Here is a 23,176-nt window from a genome sequence, read left to right as displayed (position 1 = left end):
CAAAGGCTCTGTCTCAGGCCTTTGAGGATGAAGAAGTACTCAAGGCGTTGGCTGGGAGCCAACTGGAGCCCTTGCTACCCTATGTGTGTACATTCAAGTTCATGCCAGCAGAAGCACCTGGGCACCCTGCTTCCTGTAGCTGGGAAGCACTTAAGTTGGGGTGCCCTCCAGGGTGGACTCTGCAGGACTGCCCCAGTGCATGACTGCAGGGGGTGTCACTCACAATGCAGCCTCAGTAACTGGCACCATTTGCATAGAAAACTGTGAATGGGCCACCTGGCGCTGTGCCAGGGCTGGTGCTGCATCTATGGACTATTTCCAAGAGAACCAATCACGGGAGCTTTCTCAAATGTAGATTACCAGGCCTATATGAGCCCCATTAAACCAGACTCTGGAAGTAGGACTCATACCTCTGCACCTTAAAAGGTCCCTATTCATCCTTCACACAGCACGCAGAGGATCCTTCTAAATCCCAACTCTCTCATCTGCTCTGAGCCCTGCCATGGCTCTCCACTTATTTCAGTATAAAAGCCCAGGCCTTGCCATGGTCTTCGAGTTCTGGAGTCACCCGCCCTCTGTTACTTCTGTGGTCTCTTTCGTACTCCAGACACACTGGCTTCCAGCTGGTCCTCCAACACCCCACATGTGTTCACATCTCAGGGCCTTCGCATTTGCTCCCCACAGCCCTCACACACCCACCGAGATATTCCCATGGCCAACTCCCTTATTTCCTTCAAGTCTACTCAAATTGAGGTCTCTCCTAACCACCCTACTGCAGCCTGCCCCATTGCACTTCTGTCACTTTTATCTCCCTTAACCTGCTCACCTTTCCCTTTATCTATAGTGCTTCTCCAATATACGCTGTAATTTACTTATATCTATGGCTTCTTGTCTGTCTACTCTCGCTAGAATAAAATTCCTATGAAGGAAGGATCTTTGTCCTTCTTAGTCTCTGCTGTGTCTCCAGCACCTGGAGTGATGCCTGGCCCATAGTGGGTACACATGTATGTTTACTGAATGACTGAATGGACAGGTGGTTGATATGCACTGATGCTTGGGGGCCTCTGCTTGTGAAAGAACTGCCGTGTGATATCCACTTCCCAGCCCAAGTTCAGGTACCATATTAAATACCTGTGCTCACCAGCAGAGTTTGCTTCCAAAGGACTGAAAAACACCAGGAAGTCTTCCTCACTTTGGTCTTTCCAGACACTCACAAGCCATGGTATTGTGGCTGGGGCTTTTCCTAAGTGGAGTGGCCAGGAGTCAGTGTACATGAGCTGAGAGAGAACAGTCAGTCCCCAATGCTGTCCCTTAGCCTGCCACTGTGCCTGAAAGCCCACCAGGATGAGACTGCTGCTGTTGATGAGGCATTGCCCTGTCCATATGATCTTATTTTAACACCTGCCAGGATTCAGAAGGGAATTCCTAGTGGACCAGGCCCTCACTACTCAAAGTGTGGACCTCAGACGATCAGCATCAACAGCACCTGGGAGTGTGTTAGAACTGTAGTGTCAGCCGGGCACGGTGGCTCACGCCTGTAATCCCAGCACTTTGGGAGGCTGAGGCAGGTGGATCACTTGAGGTCAGGAGTTCGAGACCAGCCTGGGCAACATGGCGAAACCCCGTCTCTACTAAAAATACAAAAATTAGCTGAGCATGGCGGTGTGAGCCTGTAATCCCAGCTACTTGGGAGGCTGAGGCAGGAGAATTGCTTGAACCCGGGAGATGGAGGTGCAGTGAGCTAAGATTGCGCCATTGCACTCCAGCCCAGGAAACAGGAGCGAAACTCCATCTCAAAAAAAAAAAAAAAAAAAAGAAAAAAGAAAAGAACTGTATTGTCTGGGTCTCTCCCCAGGCCTATTGAATCAGAATCTGCATTTTAACAGGATTCCCATGTGATTTGTGGGCATGAATGTCCTGCCAGCTGATAAAGTCAACTTGGGGTTATTTTTTTCTGCCGGACAGGAATCCATAAGTTAACAAGTAACCTCACAGAGTCTGTGCCTTTAATTAATAGTAACTAACAAAGTTACAGTGGTACATTCTCACAGGCAGACCTGTTGAACAATGCAGTTATCATCTTTGTCTCTTTTCTAGATTTTGGGTCATATTTCCTTGTAACAGATTCCCCTGGGAGGGTATCTTGAGCGTTAACATTCCTGGGACCAAATTTATCAGCTGCTCCGTGTTTCTGTTAGAGAAAGGCAAGAGCCACCCAAAGCTTGAAGTGAAAGGAAAAAACCAGAGGTGTCAAAAAAGAGTAGAGGAAGTGAAAAGCATCACCAGCAGCTCACCAGGTGTCTGTGACCACACTAAGTGCTCCCCACTTCTCACCTCGTTTAACCCCCACAGCAACACAGGAGGCAGCTACTATTATTTCAATTATATAGGTGAAGAATCTGGGGAGAGGAGGTGTTCAGCCTGGCCAAGATCGACATTAGTCGAGGCTGGCGGCTGGGGGCACAATTCAGATTCAATTCAGATCCAAATCCAGCCTTTTTTTTTTAAGAGACGGGGTCTCATTGTGTTGCCCAGGCTAGAGTATAGTGGCACAATCTCACTGCATCCTCGAATTCCTGGGCCCAAGCGATCCTCCTGCTTCAGCCTCCTCAGTAGCTGGGATTACAGGCACGTGCCACCATCCGCAGCTAACTTTTAAATTTTTTTGTAGAGATGGAGTCTTGCTATGTTGTCCAGGCTGGTCTCAAACTCCTGGCCTCAAGAGATCCTCCTGCCTCAGCTTCCAAAGCACTGGGATTACAGGTGTAAGCCACCATGCCCAGCCTCAAATCCAGAGCAGAGTCCATGTCTCGTAGAATTGGTATCCAGGGCCCAAGAAATGGTTTACAGAAGGCCCCATCTAAGCTGGAGGAGGCCCCAGGGCTGCCCCAGCTATCCCAGATAACTGCCCACCTCTTCCCAAGAGGCTTCACCACTTTCCCACCACCTTGTAGAGATGTGTTTTTCCTGATATAGTGGCCTGAATCCTTCTTGACCTAGTAGTGCTCACCCAAAAAGCTCTCATTGCATCCAGGGTGCAGAACCTAAGACAGAGAGCTGGAGTTCCTCAGGGCATCCCAGTCCACCCTAGGAAGACTCCCTGCATGCAGATTCTCCAGAGGAGAAGGTGGGCTGTCAGAGGGGAAAAGTTCTGATCCAAACTTCTTCTGCTTCGTAGATGGGAACCCCGAGTTCTAGAGGGAATGTTCCACAGTGTTCAAGAGCAAGTGGAGCAACCCACCCAAGGATGTGCAGGGAGTTGGTGGAACCCAGACGAATGCCCAGGTTTCCTGGCTGCATGCTCTGGGTTCTTTCTGTGGCCCTCACTGGGTGCTGGGGTTTGGGAGCTCCTCTACGTGGCACTCCTGGCATCTCCTCTGTGGCCACTGCTGCCCTGGCTGTGCTGTGGAAGTGAATCAGCCATTGGAAACCTCACTTGTCATTTATTAATGCAGATAATGACGCTGACCTGCTTCCCTAGGGAGAGCTGACTAATAAGCATTTTATAACCTTTTGAAGCAACTGCTCCTCTGAGGCTGGTTAAGGAGACGGAGGGATGCCTCCTGGCTCCTAGGAAGGGACCCCACTCCTGCCTAGGTCTCAGCCTCTCTGCAGCTCCCCTGGCCTTGCTTTTCAAGGGGACAGTCCCTCCTTTCACACCACCATAAACAAACACACTGAAAATGCTGGGGATGTGCTGGGGGTCTGACTCCAGGGGCCATATTTTCACCACACGGAGACCCCCCCTTTCCTGTGGATTCTGTGCCTTTTCAAAATGGTAGCTACACCAATGGCCTTCCTTGCCCCAAAGGCCCGTGTGCATTTCCAGCCAGCGAGAGATAGACTGAGTCTCCATGGGAGATGCCTGGCTTCCCCACCACAGGGGAGGTATCCCACAGGGCTGTCTTCAGCCTCATGCCAACCCTTCTCCCGGGTACCTACCAACCCTCTCAGGCATCTCAGAACACACCTCCGACTCTGCTTAGAGGATGAGGAGTGTGTGTATGAGGCCAACACAGGCCTTGTGGGTTCCATCAACACCCACTGAGGGCCTATGACCAGGGAGGATGCTAGGACGGGGCCTACTGCTGTGCAAGAGAAAGGGTCTCTGCTCTTGGAGGGCATTAGGGACTCAATGTGTCCCTCAAAATTCCTATGTCGAAGCCCTACCCCACAATGTGACTGGAGATAGGGCCCATAGGAAGTAATGAAAGTTAAGTGAGGTCCTGGGGTGGGGACCTGATCTCCTTGGATTAGTGACCTTATAAAAGGAGACACCAGGGAGCTTCCTCTCTCTCTTGTGTGCACACACCAAGGAAGGGCCATGGGAGGACATGGCGGGAAGGGGTGTCTGCAAGTCAGGAAGAGTACCCTCACCAGAAACCAAGTCAGCCGGAACCTTGATCCGGGACTCTCAGCTTCCATAACCATGAGAAAAAAATTTCAGGCTCACACCTGTAATCCCAGCACTTTGGGAGGCTGAGGTGGGCGGATCACAAGGTTAGGAGATCGAGACCATCCTGGCTAACACGATGAAACCCTGTCTCTACTAAAAATACAAAACAACAACAACAAAAAATTAGCTGGTGTGGTGGCACACGCCTGTAGTCCCAGCTACTCAGGAGGCTGAGGCAGGAGAATCGCTTGAACTCAGGAGGTGGAGGTTGCAGTGAGTCAAGATTGCATCACTGAACTCCAGCCTGGGTGACAGAGTGAGACTCCGTCTCAAAAAAAAAAAAAAATTTCTGCTTATTTACCACACAGCCTGTGGGAAGTTCATAGATCAGCCGGGGAAACAGGCGTGGGAAGAGAAATATGACTGGAATGTCCCAGGCAGTAATTCTGAAATCTTGCTGCACATTGGAGTCACCTGAGAATCTTTAAAAACTCCTGATCTGGGACCGGGCATGGTGGCTCATGCCTATAATCCCAGCACTTTGGGAGGCCGTGGCAGGTGGATCACTTGAGGTCAGGAGTTCGAGACTAGCCTGGGCAAAATGGTGAAACCCCCCGTCTCTACTAAAAATATAAAAATTAGCCGAGCGTGGTGACATGTGCCTGTAATCCCTGCTAACTGGAAGATTGAGGCAGGAGAATTGCTTGAGCCCAGGAGGCGGAGGTTGCAATGAGCCAAGATCACACCACGGTGTTTTGGGACAGGGTCTTGCTCTGTCACCCAGGCTGGAATAAACAAACAAACTAACAAACTGATCTGGTTCCCACACTGAGACATTCTTATTTTATTGGTATGGGGTGTGATGACTTCAAGTCTCCCCAGGAGATTCTAAAGTGCAGCAGTTTGGGAATCACTGATCTAAGAGCTATTCTAGATGTGGGAGCAGAGAGGATGGGACAAGAGACAGGCTGATGGGCAGGTGAGGAGGGGGACAGGAGAGGGAGCACCAAAAGATAGCCAGGCAGAGGGCATAGCACATGCCAAGGCGCGGAGCAGTTAGTGGAACAGCAAGGTGCTCAGTGAGGAGAGGGTCAGGTGGGAGGGAGAAGCGGTAGGATTGCAGGGTGGGGAAATGGACAAGGACTGGGCCGTGGGCATCTTGGGTGGCCTGTGGAAGAGATTGGGTTTAACCAGGAAGTACCTGGAAGTCTGCAGGGGAATGGAAATGGACGGTGAGGGGCATGATTTGGGGAGATCACTGGGGAGAGTATGGTGTGTGGACCACAGACAAGGTCATCATTCATTCATTCACTCACTCATTCATTCATGTCTCCCGCAGTTGACCACAAGCTCTATGAGACCAGGACCCTTGAGGCAGGTGAGAAGCCGAGAAGGTTTGCAGCAGTGATTCTCTATCTTGCCTGAACATCAGAGTCACTTGGAGAGTTTTGAAAAATCACTGATGTGCAGACCCTATCCAAACAGAGATGAATACAATTGAATTGCTCTGATTCCACAGAATCAAGTGAGCTTCAATTAGTCTGCGTTAGAGGCTCAGTGCCAGTGATTTTTCTTAAAGCTCCCCTATACAATTCTAATGTGCAGTCAGGATTGAGAATTCTTGGTCTCTATAGACGTTAAGAAGTTGCAAGAGGGTTTAGAGCCAAATTCAACCCATTGATACATTGTTTGGCCTGTACCATGTTTAAAAATAATTGTGAATTTGTTGCCCAGCATTTTTTAATTGGGAGCTGAAATTTTTTATGAAAAATATCTGGAGGCCAGGCACAATGGCTCACACCTATAATCCCAGTGCTTTGGGAGGCCGAGGGAGGCAGATCACTTGAGGTCAGGAGTTCAAGACCAGCCTGGCCAACATGGTGAAACCCTGTCTCTACTAAAAATACAAAAATTAGCCAGGCGTGGTGACACGCACCTGTAATACTAGCTACTTGGGAGGCTGAGGCAGGAGGATCGCTTGCACCTGGGAGGCAGAAGTTGCAGTGAGCCAAGATTGTACCACTGTACTCCAGCCTGGGCAACAGAATGAGACTCTGTCTCTAAATAAATAAATAAATAAATAAATATCTGGATTTCTGGCTTTCTATTGTCTCCTTTGGCTGCCCTCACTACTCCCGAGAAAGTCTGATTCTGAGATCACCCTCCACCTCCTCCTCCACTGCTCCTTTTAGATGCTTCTCCAAGCAGGTGTCCACATGGATTCCAGTGTGCACAGGAGGCTTTCCCCTTTTAAAGAACTTCTCAATTCCATTTTCTTCCTGCCACCTCCTGGCATCTAGCTTTTCAGATGGAAATCAGTTTCCAGGATGGTGGGGCTTTCTGCAAAAAGGCTCCCTAAGCCACAGCACACGTGCCCAGCTGTAGCTATTGGAGGTGGGGTGGGATGGGGAGTAGCTCCCCTGAGGATGAAGGTGCAGGTCAAGCTCTTGGGCAGAATGCATGCAGCTGGAAACCCTGCAGGCCAAGGAGGTGGTGGGGCTCCTTGAGATGGACAGGGATTGCTTCTACACCTTGGATGGGTGCACTCTTAGCTTTCTCAGATGCTCTCCCAAAGGGCCAAAAAAGCTGAGGGAGGCAGCGCTAAGGTCCAGCAGGGCCAGTGCCCAAGGAGTCCAAGGGAGTGTTCTTGGCCTCCTCTCCTCTCTCTTCCACTCTAGCTGTGTAGTATTGGGCAAGGCATTTCCCTTGATGGCTTCATCTGTAAGATAGGAGCAATGGTGACTTGTTTGACTGAAAGACTCTGCATCCAAGGTTCAGGGCAGAGAAGCGCCCCAGCCCTGCAGTCAGGTGAACTTTGGAGAAAAGCATGATCTGCAATGGAGAATAATGTTGCCTTAGGTTTCCTGGGAGCTGCTTTGGGGTAGGGAGGTATCTTGGTTTGCTAGGGCTGCCATAACAAAATACCACAGACTTAAACCCAACGTTTTTGGCACCAGGGACTGGTTTTGTGGAACACAATTTTTCCACGGACTCGGGGGTGGGGGCTGATGGTTTGGGGATGAAACTGTTCCACATCAGATGATCAGGCATTAGACTCTCATAAGGAGTGTGCACCCTAGATCCTGTGCATGTGCAGTTCACAACAGGATTTGCGCTCCCAGGAGAATCTAATGCTGCTGCTGATCTGACAGGAGGTGGAGCTCAGGCAGTAATGCTCACTCACCTCCTCCTGTGCAGCCCAGGTCCTAACAGGCTGTGACTCAGGGGTTGGGGCTTCAACAACAAAAATTTGGACACTCCTGGCTTAAACAACAAAAATTCATTTTCTCACGGTTCTGGAGGTTAGAGTCCAAGATCAAGGTGCTGAAAGGCTTGGTTTCTCCTGAGGCCTCTGTCCTTGGCTTGCAGAGGACCACCTGCTCGCTGTGGCCTCATATGGCCTTTCCTCTATGCATGTAAATTCCTGGTGTCTCCTTCTCTTCTTCTTTCTTTTTTTTCCCTTGAGACAGGGTCTTGCTCTGTCACCCAGGCTGGAGTATAGTGGTGTGATGTCAGCTCACTGCAGCCTCTGAGCCCCCTGAGCTCAAGTGATCCTTCCACCTCAGCCTCCTGAATAGCTGGAACTACAGGCACACAACACCACGCCTGGCTGTATACATATATTTTTTTCATATGTTTTATAGAGACAGGGTTTTGCCACGTTGCCCAGGCTAGTCTTGAACTCCTGGGCTCAAGTGATCCACCCGCTTTAGCCTCCCAAAGTGCTGAGATTACAGGTGTCAGCCACCACACCCAGTCTCTTTCTCTTCTTATACAGACACCCACCTTATGTCGTTAGGGCCTCACTTTTATGACCTGATTTAACCCTAATTACTTACTTCCTATCTCCAAATACCGTCACATTGTGGGGTTAGGAATTTGACATATCAATTTTGGGGAGACATAATTCAGTCCACAACAGGAGGAGAAAGAGAGGGGGCACTTTTCTTTATCTGCATGGAGCAACTTTTACCCAATCTGTCTGTTCGGCCTCCACCCATGACTTTGGGGATGAGGAAGGGCACTGTATTTAATGCTGTTTTAATCCACACAGCAGCCTTTAGAAAAAGTAGTATAAATCCCATTTTACAAATGAGGAAAATGAGGTTAGAGGGTGTATTAATCCATTTTCACATTGCTATGAAGAAATACTGGAGACTGTGTAATTTATAAAGAAAAAGAGGCTTAATGGACTCACAGTTCCACATGGCTGGGGAGGCCTCACAATCATGGCAGAGGGTGAAGGAGGAGCAAAGTCACCTATTACATGGCGGCAGGCAACAGAGCATGTGCAGGGGAACTGCCCTTTATAAAATCATCAGATCTTGTGAGATTTATTCACTATCACAAGAACAGCACAGGAAAAACCCACCCCCATGATTCAATTACCTTCCACCTGGTCCCTCCCACAACACATGGCGATTATGGGAGCTACAATTCAAGGTAAGATTTGGATGGGGACGTAGCCAAACCATATCAGAGGGCTTAAGTGACTTACCCTGGGTCACACAGCTAACAAATAGTAGAGATAGAATTCACACTCAGACACACTGCCCTGCCTGCTCTCCAAGGCTAGATCCACGAAATTTGTTTTGTCTGGTACCACGTGGACTTGACACTATAGGAAGGTTTTAATGGTAGAAGAAAAATGTCTGTAGAAGTGGAGGGAAAAGGAAGAAAAGGCTCTATGATCTGGAACTATTCAAATAAAAAAGATGGTGGAGCAATTGACCACAAGGCGCTAGAATGATGTGGCTGCTGAGGAAAGAAGGAAGGAAAGGGAAGAAAGTGAAAAAGTGAGACTGCATTATTCAAAGTCTAGTGCCCCGGCTGGGCATGGTGGCTCAGGCCTGTAATCCCAGCACTTTGGGAGACCATGGCAGGTGGATCACATGAGGTCAGGAGTTCAAGACCAGCCTGGCCAACATGGTGAAACCCCGTCTCTACTAAAAATATGAAAAAATTAGCTGGTTGCGGTGGTGGATGCCTGTAATCCCAGCTCCTAGGGAGGCTGAGGCAGGAGAATCACTTGAACCTGGGAGGCAGAGGTTGCAGTGAGCTGAGATTGTGCCACTACACTCCAGCCTGGGCGACAGAGTAAGACCTTGTCAAAAAAAAAAAACAAAAAAACTCTATTGCCCCTGTAATTGTAGCTCATATTTATTGAGTACCTACATGTTTCAGGTACTGTTGTCAGCGCTTTACATATATTAACTCATTTAATTCTCATAACCCTACGTGGTAGGTACTATTATCCCTATTTTGTAGATGAGAGGAAACTCAGGCACAAAGACATACAAATTTCCCAAAGCACACCAACTCTAAATGGTAGTGCTGGGCTATACAGACTTTACAGCACAGTGCCTCAAACTCGGCATTGCTCAAGGGGGCTTAATATGACCTGACATAGTTCTGGGTTTTATCAGAGGGACCTCAAGAAATGTGAGCACTTCTACAGGGAGGTGGACTCAAGATAGTGATTAGATGAATAATATTTCTTGCGTACTGTCTATATGCAAAGCACTGTTTCACATGCTTTATATATAGTAACTGCTTTAATCTTCACAACTATAGGACATAGGTGCCATTATTATGCCCATTTTACAGATGAAGACACTGAGGCAAGTCACAGAAAGAAAAAAGCCCAGTGAAATTATTGTGTTTCTCCAGTAGAACAGCAGTGTTGAAGGAGAAACTTCCCTCCCACTTGACCTCTGAAGGGCTGCCCTAGGGAAAGAGAGAGGGACATGATGGCAGAGGTACCCATTGCTGGGGATACTTCTTGCTGGGGATTAGGGTCAGGATGCCCGCTCTGGGTCAGGGTTAGACTCAGTGACCTCTAAGGACCTTCTAGCTGTGAGACTCTGCCCACTGCTCTGGACAGAGGAGGAACTAGGGAAAGAAGTGAGACTAGGAAGCATCTTGATGCCAACTGTTTCCCCAGTGTCCAGTGAGCAAACTCCTGACTCCTAAAAGAGGAAGGAATAGACCATTCACTTTCTTTCATCTGCCTAGAACATGGGATCTTTTTTTAAAAAAATAGTTGGGTACATAGTAGGTGTATATATTTATGGGGTACATGAGGTGTTTTGATACAGGCATGTAATGTGAAATAAGCACATCATGGAGAATGGGGTATCCATCCCTTCAAGCACTAATCCTTTGAGTTACAAGCAATCCAATTATACTTTTTAAGCTATTTAAAAATATACAATTAAGTTATTATGGACTATAGTCACCCTATTGTGCTGTCAAATAATAGGTCTTATTCATTCTTTCTAGCTATTTTTTTGTACCCATTAACCATCCCTATCCTCCCACTACCCTTCCCTGCTTCTGGTAACCACATGCTTCTACTATGTCCATGAGTTCAACTGTTTTGATTTTTAGATCTCACAAATAAGTAAGAACATGTGACGTTTGCTTCCTGTGCCTGGCTTATTTCATTTAATATAATGATTTCCAGTTCCATCCATGTTGTTGCAAATGACTGGATCTCATTCTTTTTTATGGCTGAATAGTACTCCATTTACATATATGTACCATATTTTCTTTATCCGTTCATCTGTTGATGGACACTTAGGTTGCTTCCAAATCTTAGCTATTGTAAACAGTGCTGCAAGAAAAACACAGGAGTGCAGATAGAACCTGGGATCTTTATTCATGTGGCAAAAATTTATGGTGGTGCCTGCTGGGTGCCTGACAGGGGCTGGAGATGAGTATTCTCCAATTCAGCTCAAGGAACCATTTGTTGAGCATCTACTATGGGCTGGGCTGAAACTTTGGTATCACATTTACTCCCCTCAAAATCATTTTACAAATGCAGAAACACACTCAGGCACAGGTATTATTATAAGAAACTTTTCCAAGGGTACCACCCGGTGAATGCCTGAACTGGTTAATTTCAAAGCCGTGGTCACCTAGCAGACCTTGTCCCCATTCTCCTGGGAGAGCCGGGAGCTGGTGGGGCTCCCCCCTGCCTCCCTCCCGAAGCCCTCCTGTTTTCACAGCTACCTCTCATCCCCTTCTCAGGAAGGCCCAGAGTGCTGGACCCCAGGCTAGGGTGGGCAAGGATGAGGAGTGGGGACAGAGGCTGGCATATGAGGCACGGGAGAGAGGTGGGGAATTACGGGACGCCGCTGCCAGGGCTGCAGTCGGAGGAGGGGTGTGTCCCCTACTTCGGAGGGGCGCTCGGGCTCTGTGGAGAGAGCGCCATGCGGGAGGCGGGCCCGGGGCGCCCTCGCTCGGCGGGCACAGGTGCGCGGGTGCCATGACGACTGCGCCTCACGAGCCCCCTCCTTCCCCTGGTCGGGAGGCGAGGGGCGGCGGGCGGCTGAGCCCTGCGGGCAGCAGCGCTGCGCGGGAGCCAGTCAGCCCGAGGGGAGGGAAACCGGCCAGGGCCTGGGGCCTGGGAGCGCACGCCCCCTGCTCACCTCTGCCCGGACCGACCGGACCTGCGGAGCGCGGAGGCAGGGGCGCAGCCCGCAACCAAGTGCCCGGAGACCGTCCCTCTGCCCGCTGGCCCGAAGGGGCCCGCTGCCTCCCGCCATCGGAGACCGCCGGAGCCCGCAACTGGGGGCATCATGGAGGGTGAGTGGTCCTGGGGCTGGGGGCCAGCCGTGGGGCCGGGTACCGACTCCGGGGCATGGGGCGAAGGGAGAGGAGAGGGGCCGGGCAGCTGATCACCCATGGCTGTCCAGAGCCAGACGTTGTGACACTCTGTGTGTGACAGAGACAGAGACACTGAGTGAGGGAGAGAGACCTGGGGTGCCCATGTGTTCATGGTGTGTGTGTGTGTGCGTGTGTATGTGAGACAGAAAAACAGACAGACAGAAAGAGACAGATGGAGAGAAAGACCTGGGGGTGCTCTGTATTCATGTTGTGCCTGTGTGTGTGAAAGAGAGAGAGAGAGAGAGACAGAGACAGAGACGTAGAGACAGACACTGAGAGAGGGAGACAGAGACAGGCAGAGAAACACTTGGGGGTGCCTCTGTATTCATGTTGTGCTTGTGTGTGTGTGTGTGAGAGAGAGAGAGAGAGTGAGAGAGAGAGAGAAAGACCTGGGGTGCCTCTGTATTTGTGTTGTACATATGTGTGTGCATGTACAAGACACACACACACACAGAAAGAGAGAGTCCCTGTTGTGTGTGTGCACACACACAATCCCTGCTGTCTGAGCAGAGAATCATTTGAGACCAGATGAGGACAGCTTGGCTATTAGCTTCAGAAGAATTGTCACCGACTTTGTCTGCTTGAAGGGGTGGGGTTGTTGGGGAGATGGGATTCTAGAGGTGATATCCCCCATGTAGAGAGAATTTCTCTCGCTAAGGAAAGGAGAGTGAACTATGGACCTTACCTTCAGGATTTTAAGGGATAGCGGACCAAGGCATAAGGCTGCTTGCTCCCACTTTACCAGAACCCTCTCTCAGCCATTGTGGACAAGGGGAACCATATTTAGGCTAAGAAACTGGAAAACCAAGGGCTCGTCCACTGTCTTGCTGGGTGTCTTTGAAATAGTGCCTTAACCTTTCTGTGCCACTGGTCACCCATCTATCGAATGGGGGAACTTAACATTCAGCTGGCTTCAGAGAGTGTCTGTGAGGATAAAATAAGATATGTTGTACAACACGCCAGTATGAGGCAGCTGTGGCAAGAGGTAATAAAACCCCAAAATTCCAATTAGTAATTGCAAACACTGCTGTTAAAAAATAAAATCAAGTTTTATAGAAAATCTTGTGAGGCTGCACTTGTAGTTTTCCAATGAGCCAGGGTATGAAAAGCACACACATAAAAGAGGCAAGAAGGAATCAATAACCCAAGAGGAATCTGGAAGATTGGCAGATCTGTAAGAATGGCGTTAGCAAAGCCCTGAAGCTCCAGTGAACAGAAGTCGGGGGAAATTGGCAAAGACAAGAGCAAAAAGCTTTCAAAGTCTAAGAATAACAAGTTGGAATCTGCTCTGGCTTAGGCTCGAGGGCAGGCAGAGCAAGATACAGGCAATTTTACTTCAAATTGTGGAATAAAGAGGATAAGGAGGAAATTGAGACCCAAGATAGTCAAGCGATAGGAAGAAGACATCAAGTTACCTACAATGAGCTCACTCATTGAAGCCCAGACATATGACATCCCAGCGACCCAGAGGTATTTACAGATATAATCATTGCTTTTGAGGAAACTACAGAGAATGAAGGAAGTGCCAGAAAACTGAAGATGGGCAAATGTCCTGATTTTCAAAAAAGGGAAATATAAACTTTTTATCTAAAAAGCCTCTACACTGCTAAGATTAGTTTTGACCTCTATTAAAATTCCAGAAGAAATGACCAAACACAGTGTACACTTAGGAGACAACAACGCACTCCCTCAGCTCAGAATTTTTTCAAATTCTGAGCTGCACACTTGCAAAGATGTGTGCCTGAGCATGTTCATCACAGTGCAAAATTGGAAACCATCCAGATAGCCATAAATTATGTAAATTAAATAAAAAATGAGACACATCTGCAATGGCATACTATGCAGACATTAAAAACTGTGCTTAGGATTTTCTTTATTGACATGGAAATATGTTCACTACCCACTGTGAGTAATTAGAAAAAAAAACAGGTTTTTGAATGCATGTGTAGTGTGATCCCCTTTATGCAAAATTACATAGGTTTATTATTGGAAATATACATATACAAGTGTATACGCAAAGAGGTAGTCACTAACATCTTTGTTTGATTCTCCTGCTTCTGAAAGCAGACCCTAAGACAAGAGCTTGGATATAGGGAGTCTATTTGGGAGATGACGCCGGGCAGTGGAAGTGAGGGAATGAGGAGAGTGAGATGAAGAAGGGAGAAAAGGCAAGAAATGAGTGCCTTAATGAGCTGGTTTTAGCTGTGGGCAACTGGGGGGTTCTATCCTGCTGGGGACACTCTGAGAAAAGTGCAGAGTGAACCCGAGGTTTGCCCCACCTAAGAGGTGGCTGCTTCACCTCCCCACTGGTCTGGTATTGCCCCACTCCTGCAGTTTTGGGTTGTCCCTTTTTGTGACTTCAGAGGAAGCAGAGCAGAGAGACTCCCAGGTGCAGACCTGGTGGGGTGCTAAAAATTTGAGGAACCATTCACCCCAGCTGAAATCTTTGGGCCAATGGGATGTGGCAGGCAGAGAGCATCACAAACATAGGGGTTATCTCTGGATGTGAGGGTTCTGTCATGTTTACTCTCTCTTTTGCGGTGCCCAGAATTCTTTGTTGTTGTTGTTGTTGTTGTTGTTTGAGACGGAGTCTCGCCCTGTCGCCCAGGCTGGAGTGCAGTGGCGTGTTCTCGGCTCACTGCAACCTCTGTCTCCCAGGTTCAAGCAATTTTGTTGCCTCAACCTCCTGAGTAGCTGGGATTACAGGCATGTGCCACCATGCCTGGCTAATTTTTGTGTTTTTAGTAGAGACAGGGTTTCACTATGTTGGCCAGGCTGGTCTTGAACTCCTGACCTCGTGATCTGCCCACCTCGGCCCTTCAAAGTGCTGGGATTACAGGTGTGAGCCACTACGCCCAGCCTAGAATTCTTTTATAATAAGCACAACAAAACAAAAAAGCATTTTCAAAAAGAAAGAAAATAATGTATTGTTCATTAGGAGCCTATATTAGTACTCACTAAGAACAAATCCAGGAGCTCAAACAACTCAACAGCAAGAAAACAAAAAACCCAATTAAAACATGGTAAGAAATCTGAATAGACATTTCTCGAAAGAAGACATACAAATGGCTAACAGGTACATGAAAAAATGCCCAATATCACTGATGATTAGGAAAATGCAAGTTAAAACCACAATGAGACATCATCTCATACCTGTCAGGATGGCTTTTACCAAAAAGACGAAAGATAAGTAAGTGTTGTTGGAGATGTGGAGAAAAGAGAACCCTTGTGTGGTGTTGGTGGGAATGTAATAAATTTGCACAGTCATTATGGAGAATAGTATGGAGGTTCCTCAAAAAGCTAAAAACGGAATTACCATATGATCCAGCAAGTTCATTTCTGGGTACTTACCCCAAAATCTGAAATGAGTTACTTGAAGAGATGTTTGCACCACCGTGTTTATTGCAGCGCTATCCACAATAGCCAGGCTATGGAATCAACTAAGTGTATATAAACCGATGAATGGATGAGGAACATGGGGTATGTAAACACAATGGAATACTATTCAGCCTTTAAAAAGACAGAATTGTGTCATTTAAAACATCATGGACAATATTGGAGAACATTATACTACGTAAAATAAGTCAAGCACAGAAAGACAAATACCACATGTTCTCACTTATATATTGAATCTAAAACTATAGAACTCATAGAACCAGAGAGTAGAGTGGCTCTGTGGTGGGGGAGAATGGAGTGATGGTGGTCAAAGAGTACAAAATTTCAGTTAGACAGAAGAAATGGTTTTCTTTTTTTGAATTCTATTGCACAGCATGGTGCATAGAGTTAATAATAGAGTATTGTACATTTCAAAATTGCCAAGAGGGCCATGTGCAGTGGCTCATGCCTGTAGTCAGAGCACTTTGGGAGGCCAAAGCGGGAAGATCATTTGAGGTCATGAGTTCGAGACCAGCCTGGCCAACATGGTGAAACCCCATCTCTATTAAAAAATACAAAAATTAGCTGAGTGTGGTGGCACACACTTGTAATCCCAGCTACTCGGAAGGCTGAGGCAAGAGAATTGCTTAAGCCCAGGGGGTGGAGGTTGCAGTGAGCTGAGATTGTGCCACTGCACTCTGGCCTGGGCGACAGAGCAAGACTCCATCTTAAAAATAAATAAATAAATAAATAAAGATTGAGTTTGGGTGCAGTGGCTCACGCCTCTAATTCCAGCACTTTGGGAGGCTGAGGCAGGCGGATCACCTGAGGTCAGGAGTTTGGGACCAGCCTAGCCAACATGGTGAAACCCCATTCCTACTGAAAATACAAAAATTAGCCGGGTGTGGTGGTACACATCTGTAATCCCAGCTACTTGGGAGGCTGAAACATAAGAATCGTTTGAACCTGGGAGGTGGAGGTTGCAGTGAGCCAAGATCTCTGCACTCCAGCATGGGTAACAGCGCGAGACTCGGTCACACATACAAAAAAAGAGTGAATCTTACTTAAAAAAAGCAAAAACAAAAACTAAATTTCAGATGTTTTCACCACAAAAAATGTTAAGTATTTGATGGATATGTTAACTGGCTTGATTTAATTACTCCACCTTGTATTCATAAATTATACCATCTCTTTTTATCCCAAAAATTTATATAATTATAAATTGTCAATTTGCAATAAAAAACTTAAAACTTATTTTAAATCTAAAAAAATATAAAAATCATGTCAATACCATTTGGAGCAACTGTTCATAAGACACAACTGGCTGGTAAATGTTTTTGTAACTCTATCCAGCTGTTAATTTTACATAGCTATTCACAGTGTGCACGTTTTACTAAATAATATTTCCAAAAACAAACAAAAGAACAAATCAAGCTAAACCTACAGATTTCCTCTTCCAGAATGGGTTTCTGAGAGGAAAAATGATGAATACGAAAGTTCATCAGGACACTGCCAAGATCTCTCAGAAAAAACTTGTGAATTGATTGAGAGACGTAGGAGGGATACTGGAGGACCAACAATGGGGGCTTTATGAAAGGTTTGATAGCAGCCTAGGGGTCCCTAGAACTCCAACCCTGATATGACATTAATTAATAATTTAGGGGGAAAATAAAAGGCATGCTTATCAAATCTGTGGCTAGGAGCTGTAACACCCACAAGGCAATAAAGTCAAGATTTAAGGTTATCTCAACATACCAAAATGCTGGATTAAAACCAAGAAAATGAAAGGTACATGTAAGTGAAATGTAAAGTCCTGAATTTAGGTCTCAAAAAAGTAATGGCTTACATTCAAGATGCAGGAGATCTGGCTTTTATTCTTCAGGAAAGTTACGGGGCAGGGTGGGGGGTGGGTAGGGGAGGTCCCAAAACAGGCTGACTATGAGATAGGTCTGGAGTCCCTCTTGCTGGATACCCTGGGACGTGGGGAGAGGGGGATGATTTGGGGACAGGGGTTCACTCTTGTTCTGGCTCCTGGGAGCAGAATTGGGACTGGTGAGGGAAGGTTGCAGTAAGACAATTCAACTCAACCTCAGGAAGAACTTTCTATCACTCAGGGCTGGCCCAGCATCTGTCTCCTCACCAGTTCCCATATCCAGCTTGAGCAAGTGGAGGCTGACAGGTCTCATGACTGACTAGGGGACAGAAAAGATAATTATTGGGTGGCTGGATTAAAACAATGGCCTGGAGGGTTCTCTGAGGGCCCAGAAGACTTCCTTTCCCTCAACATCTAGAGACAGACACTGCAGTCTGCCAAGCCCCCTGCAGAGTTGCTATGGTTAGCCGGGCAGTAACCCTCATTTGCCTTCCCCTCTGGGCCTTAACTGTGATGTTATGCTGTGGGACAAGTCAGCAGAAGGGCAGCAAATCAGATCTGCTCCCCAGCCTGACCCCAGCCCCACCCCAGCCCAGCACCAGCCTTTCTGGGAGCCCCCAGGGGCCTCCACAGCTGCCTACTCATCCCAGAAGCTCTGTGGCTGAGAGAGGCCCAAAGGCTGGGAGGATATACACCCGCACTGGCTGGAAGTGGGCACAGCTATGGGGAAGTGGCCATGTGAGGAAGGGGGTCACTGGAGAGAAGAGGGGACAGGACCATGCCAGCTGGTGTCCCTCCAGCACAGGACACAGTAGATCTTAGAGGTCCAGATGGATGCTGCTTCTCCATATGCTCCTTGGAAATGCTCCTGCCAGAGTCTCTGTGCCCTGTCCTTTTCCACAAAGCATATCATCATCCTGGGGCTGCCCACCAGCCTGGGAATTGAGCAGGGAGACAACAAGACCCCCATTTAATAGATGATAAAACTGAGGCCCAGGAGGCACAGATTGCCCTGGTTTGAACTGCAGCAGGTCTGCACAAATGGTCTAGATTCTGGGGACACTGTGGGGCTGCAGCCTCCATGAAGTCTAGCTTTCCAGCTTTGTCCTGAAGACCTTCCATGCCTTCCTGTTTTACTGGGAGGGAAGAATGGGAAGGGTCTCAGCTGCTGCTGGGGAGGCAGAGGCCAGATGGGTGTAGGCCTGGTTCTCATTGGGACCATGATCTGTCTGATGACAATCTGTCCTGCTTCCAGCAATGAGTTGAGGAGATATACTTACAATAAGTATTTCTACTACAATCATTGAGTGGCCCATTCTACTGTAAAAACTCTGGGCTGTTAGAGCCAGGCGGTCTATGTAAGTGGCTGCTCAACTCTGAGTTCACAAATGAAGCAACTGAAGCAACAGTGAGTGGAACTGACAACACAGCTAACTTCTATCAGATCCCCTTAAGACACAAACATAAAGAATTAGTCTACAATCCCAGCACTTTGGGAGGCTGAGTCAGGCGGATCACTTGAGGTCAGGAGTTTGAGACCAGCCTGGCCAACATGGTGAAACCCCGTCTCTACTAAAAATACAAAAATTAGCTGGGCGTGGTGGTAGGTGCCTGTAATCCCGGCTACTCAGAGGCTGAGGAAGGAGCATTGCTTGAACCCGGGAGGTGGAGGTTGCAGTGAACCCAGATCGCGCCACTGCACTCCAGCTTGGGCGACAGAGTGAGACTTCATCTCCAAAAAAAAAAAAAAAAAGATACAAACATAAAGAATTAAATTCGATCTCTCATGCTCAAAAGCTTTTTGTAGCTCTCTTGTTAATAACTGAAATTGCATTATTAGAGCTTTCCTTTTTCTAATTTAATGTCTGACTCCTTTTGAAATGCAAAAGCCTAAAAGAGACACAGCGCTTTGTTATGAGTCATTTCCTCATCCATGTGAACAAGTTTATCAGAATATTTCCTAAAAGAAGATTCTGCTAGGGATGGGGAGAGAGAGAACGTTAAGTAACCTAGGACTCCAAGCAGTGATGCCTCGTTAGGAGGTAATGGATCTCAAAGGGGTTAGGTGTCCTCTTCTATTATTTCTCAGTTGAGCACAGAGTGACCCCGGTTCTGCCTTTGGCCACTGTATGCCTGGTTTTAGGCAAGGTTTTAGGTGATACATGCACTGTTCATAAAGTGTCAGCTTTGTAGCAGAAGCCTCAGGAAGGCAAAGTTCCTTCCAAATCAAGGATCCCTAATTGCTGCTAATGGACCCTAGAGGTCTTTATATGTGACCTGATGATACCCAAAGAGGATGAGAAAATGGATGGAGATGGCAGAGCCTAAGCAGGAGCTCAAACTCAGAACAGGCGTCTTGGCTTATTTGATGCACCCTGAATCCCAGAGCCCAGCAAAATCTGGAGGTCTACCACTACTGCATGCTGTATTCTTAGAGCAAGTCTCTTTTTGTCTTTGAGTTTTGATTTTCCTGTGAAATGAAGATAATTCTCCTTTCCTTGTCAGAGATATCTTGATGTTGTACAAAACAAATTTCAAAAATAATGGAAATACTATCTAATAGCGCCTATGGGATACAGCTAAAGCAGTGTGTCTAGGAGAATTCATAGCCTTTAGTACCTAACTTATCAACATACATTAATCATATTTATGTTCTAGGCCCTGTGCCAGATAATGAGGAGCATTTCAAGCTGAACAAGGCATGCTTTCTACCCCTAAGACATTTCTAGTTTAACTAAAAGAAAAAAAAAATCTCTACACTTAGCTGAAGCAGGACGTGAAATGTGGCCAGCACTGCAGGTAAACTGAACCTGCAGACCTTGAGGAAGCAGCCAGCCATTGAACCCGGAAAGGTGCTCCAGGGCATATGTTTAGCCTTTCCAAGAGAAAGAGAGAGGGAAATCCCCGCCTTCCCTTTACTTTCCCCTCCTCTCCCACCTTAAGCCTCTTCCACAACCACTCTCTAAGGCCTGGAATTCTTTTAAATAGACTGAGAGTACAGGCTCAGTATGTGATAAAGGCAGTTCAGTTTTCACTATGAGGTAAATGATTTGTATCAGAACCTTTTCTGAATACAATTTTTGATGGGTAAAACCAGAGACCTCCTGCAGGAAGTAAGGAGAAATAAAAAGGCCTCAGAGTAGAAGAGAAGTATAAAGAGGTGCTCATTTGGGGGCTCCTGATGGCTGTATTAGCAACTCAGCCCTCAAATTCTTTGGCCTTTGCCAATCCAAATGATTCTTGGAAGGGCAACCTGCTCTCATTCACCAAAAAGAGGTCAGGCTTGCAAAATCCATGTTGCTGTGGTGGGTGCCTGGGATGGAGGGGCTTTGGTTCAGCCTGCAAGAGGAACAGTAGGAGGTTGTAGTTCTCAAGAGGCCTCCTTCCTCCTAGATCCTCTGCCACATCCACATTTTACTTTCCTAAGCAGTGCTAAGAAAGCTTTTGCCAAGGCTTGCTTCCCTGGGAACAAACCCAAATGAACTGAAACCACACTGCGACCTCCTGGTTCCCCACAGCTGCCTGGCACATAGCTAATGCAGTCAATAAGCAGTATGAAGTTCTGCAAGACCCTTTGTAATTTACTCTGCTGTCTCTCTGAATGTATTAACAACTCCATGATGTTGGGAGAGGCAGGAAGCCCAGGTCATCCACATTCGAAAGCCAAGGAGAACACAGGGATGAAGTAGATCTCCCCAGTTCTCTTAGGAATACCAAGAGGTGGCATGGGGGCTTAGGGTCTACTATCATCAGTCTCCCAGCCACCCCAAACTAACTATACCTCCCTTTAAAAATTGTACAAAAGCAGCTCTAAGACAAGTTCCCAAGCTTCTTCTCCAAACCAAGTTTCCCAGCCCCCAACCTCTCTCTCTCTTTTTTATTTTCAAGATGGAGTCTCGCTCTGTTGCCCAGGCTGGAGCGCTGTGGTGCGATCTCAGCTCATTGCAACCTCCACCTCCCGGGTTCAAGCAATTCTCCTGCCTCAGCCTCCCAAGTGGCTGGGATTACAGGCATGTGCCACCACGCCCGGCTAATTTTTTGTATTTTTAGTAGAGACAGGGTTTCACCATGTTGGCTGGGCTGGTCTCGAACTCCTGACCTTGTGATCTGCCTCCTTCCATCTCCCCAAGTGCTGGGATTATAGGTATGAGCCACTGTGCCCAGCCCCCAACCTCTGTTATATGCAGTCAGTGACCACCATGGGGCCAGCTCTCAAGGCCACGCTTTCTGATTCCCAGGCCAGTGTCCTTTCCTCTCTGCATTAGCACAGTCTCCGTGGAAGATTACATGGCCTGTTAAGAGACAGCGTGTGGGATGGTGTTGGGGAGGGAGGTGGGCACAAACATCTAATCTAGGGAACAGGAAACTTGGGGGTCTATGGTGCTACCCCTGCCCATCTCTAACACTTTCTCTGACCCTGGGATTCTGAACCTGGACTCTGCAGACTCCCAGGAGGTCCATGGATGACTAACTTGAATCCCCTTGTATTCACCAAGACACTAGGGTTACAAGCAACAGAAACGAGTGCTGGCCGACTTAACCAACACTGGGAATCCATTGGAAGGGTGTGGGGAGGTCATCCAATGGAAGGAAAAGCTGTGTTACGAAGACTCAGAGGCAAATCCAAAGCAGAAGAGGTCTGATTGGCATCCTCTGGCCAGGGGTTGGTGCAGACTCCTGATGGACGGTCCCTCAAAAGCTCCATGTGAGGAGGAGGCTGACTCCCCAGGGGAAAAATCAGTACTTGAGAAAGAAGGGGTCATGGATGCAGGGTGAGCCCAAACCCTGATGCCCAACACTCCCTTGAAAGTGTGTGCCAAAATCCAGGGCTCTTTTTGGGAGAGGATCCAATGCTTTTGGAGACCATAAATTCCTCCAGACAGGAACCATTGATTGGCATAACAAAAGGAAGCCCTAGGAAAGCATCTGTGAAGGAATCAAAATGCATCAGAGTCTTAAAGAATTTGATGACCCCCAAAATGTTAAGCCACACTAAACTTGACTGTGAGTGGCGGGAGGGCAGGGGCTGTATGGTTCAGTGGTTCTCAAATCCGGCTACACATGGAAATCACCAGGGGAGTTTTTTGTAAAATACCAGTGCCTGAACAACCCCATCCCCTGCCCATCATCCATCCCTCCCTACCACCCTGTAGAGATTCTGATCCAGTTGGAAGGGGCAGGATCTGTATTGTTAAAAGCCAGGTGATTTTGATATGAGTCAGGGCCAAGAACCAGTGACATCATCAGTATTTTATCACACGTATCAGTTTCCTTCTGATTAGAAAGGTTAAATGCAAGCTAGAAAAACCGAAAATAAAAATCACTTGAGGAAACACCACCCCTTGTGGACAAACATTGTTATTTTTTCTGTTCACCTACAGTTCACATAAAGATACACTTTTTATACAGAGTACAGACTTATAATGCATGTACATGCTATTTTGTAACCATTACCACGTGCCATGTCAATACTTTCCCTCTCATCCTGAGACCTCACTCTGTTCCTTAGGGTAAACCGTGAGAACTGGAATGGCTGGATCTGGGGGCGGGTCCCTCACTAGGGCTCTGGACAGATGTGCCTCGACTGCGAAGAGCTGATTTGTTGTCCCCTCACCCTGCACCCCTCCCTACAGGGCACATCCATGCTCTGGCCCTTATTGAATACTTCAGTCATTGCCGATCTGTTTGACGAAAAGTTTAACCAAACAATCCAAGCAAAAATCTGTTTGATGAAAAGGTTAACCCAACAATCAAAGCAAAATTGCATTGCTTAGATTACAAATGAACTTGAACTTTTTGTTTCGTGTAGTTAACAGCCATCAGTCCTGTTCGTGCTGCATGTACTCGGCAGCCCTGTGTTG

The 23,176-nt window shown here is 47.4% G+C and overlaps 1 protein-coding gene across 1 annotated transcript in view; it reads left to right on the top strand.

The window, feature by feature from the left end:
* The first annotated feature begins 11,651 nt into the window (after positions 1 to 11,651).
* The window catches only part of NPFFR1 (neuropeptide FF receptor 1), a 36,805-nt gene continuing 25,280 nt past the window's right edge, over positions 11,652 to 23,176 (top strand). The window contains exon 1 of the mRNA XM_034930747.3: positions 11,652 to 11,986. Within this exon, the coding sequence (XP_034786638.1) occupies positions 11,980 to 11,986 (7 nt within the window). The 5' untranslated portion in view covers positions 11,652 to 11,979. The remainder of the gene's footprint in view (positions 11,987 to 23,176) is intronic.

This window comes from Pan paniscus, chromosome 8 (assembly GCF_029289425.2).
Source record: "Pan paniscus chromosome 8, NHGRI_mPanPan1-v2.0_pri, whole genome shotgun sequence".
Classification (NCBI taxonomy): domain Eukaryota; kingdom Metazoa; phylum Chordata; class Mammalia; order Primates; family Hominidae; genus Pan; species Pan paniscus.
Note: the sequence above shows the minus strand (reverse complement) of the source record. Positions and strands in the feature narration are given on the sequence as shown.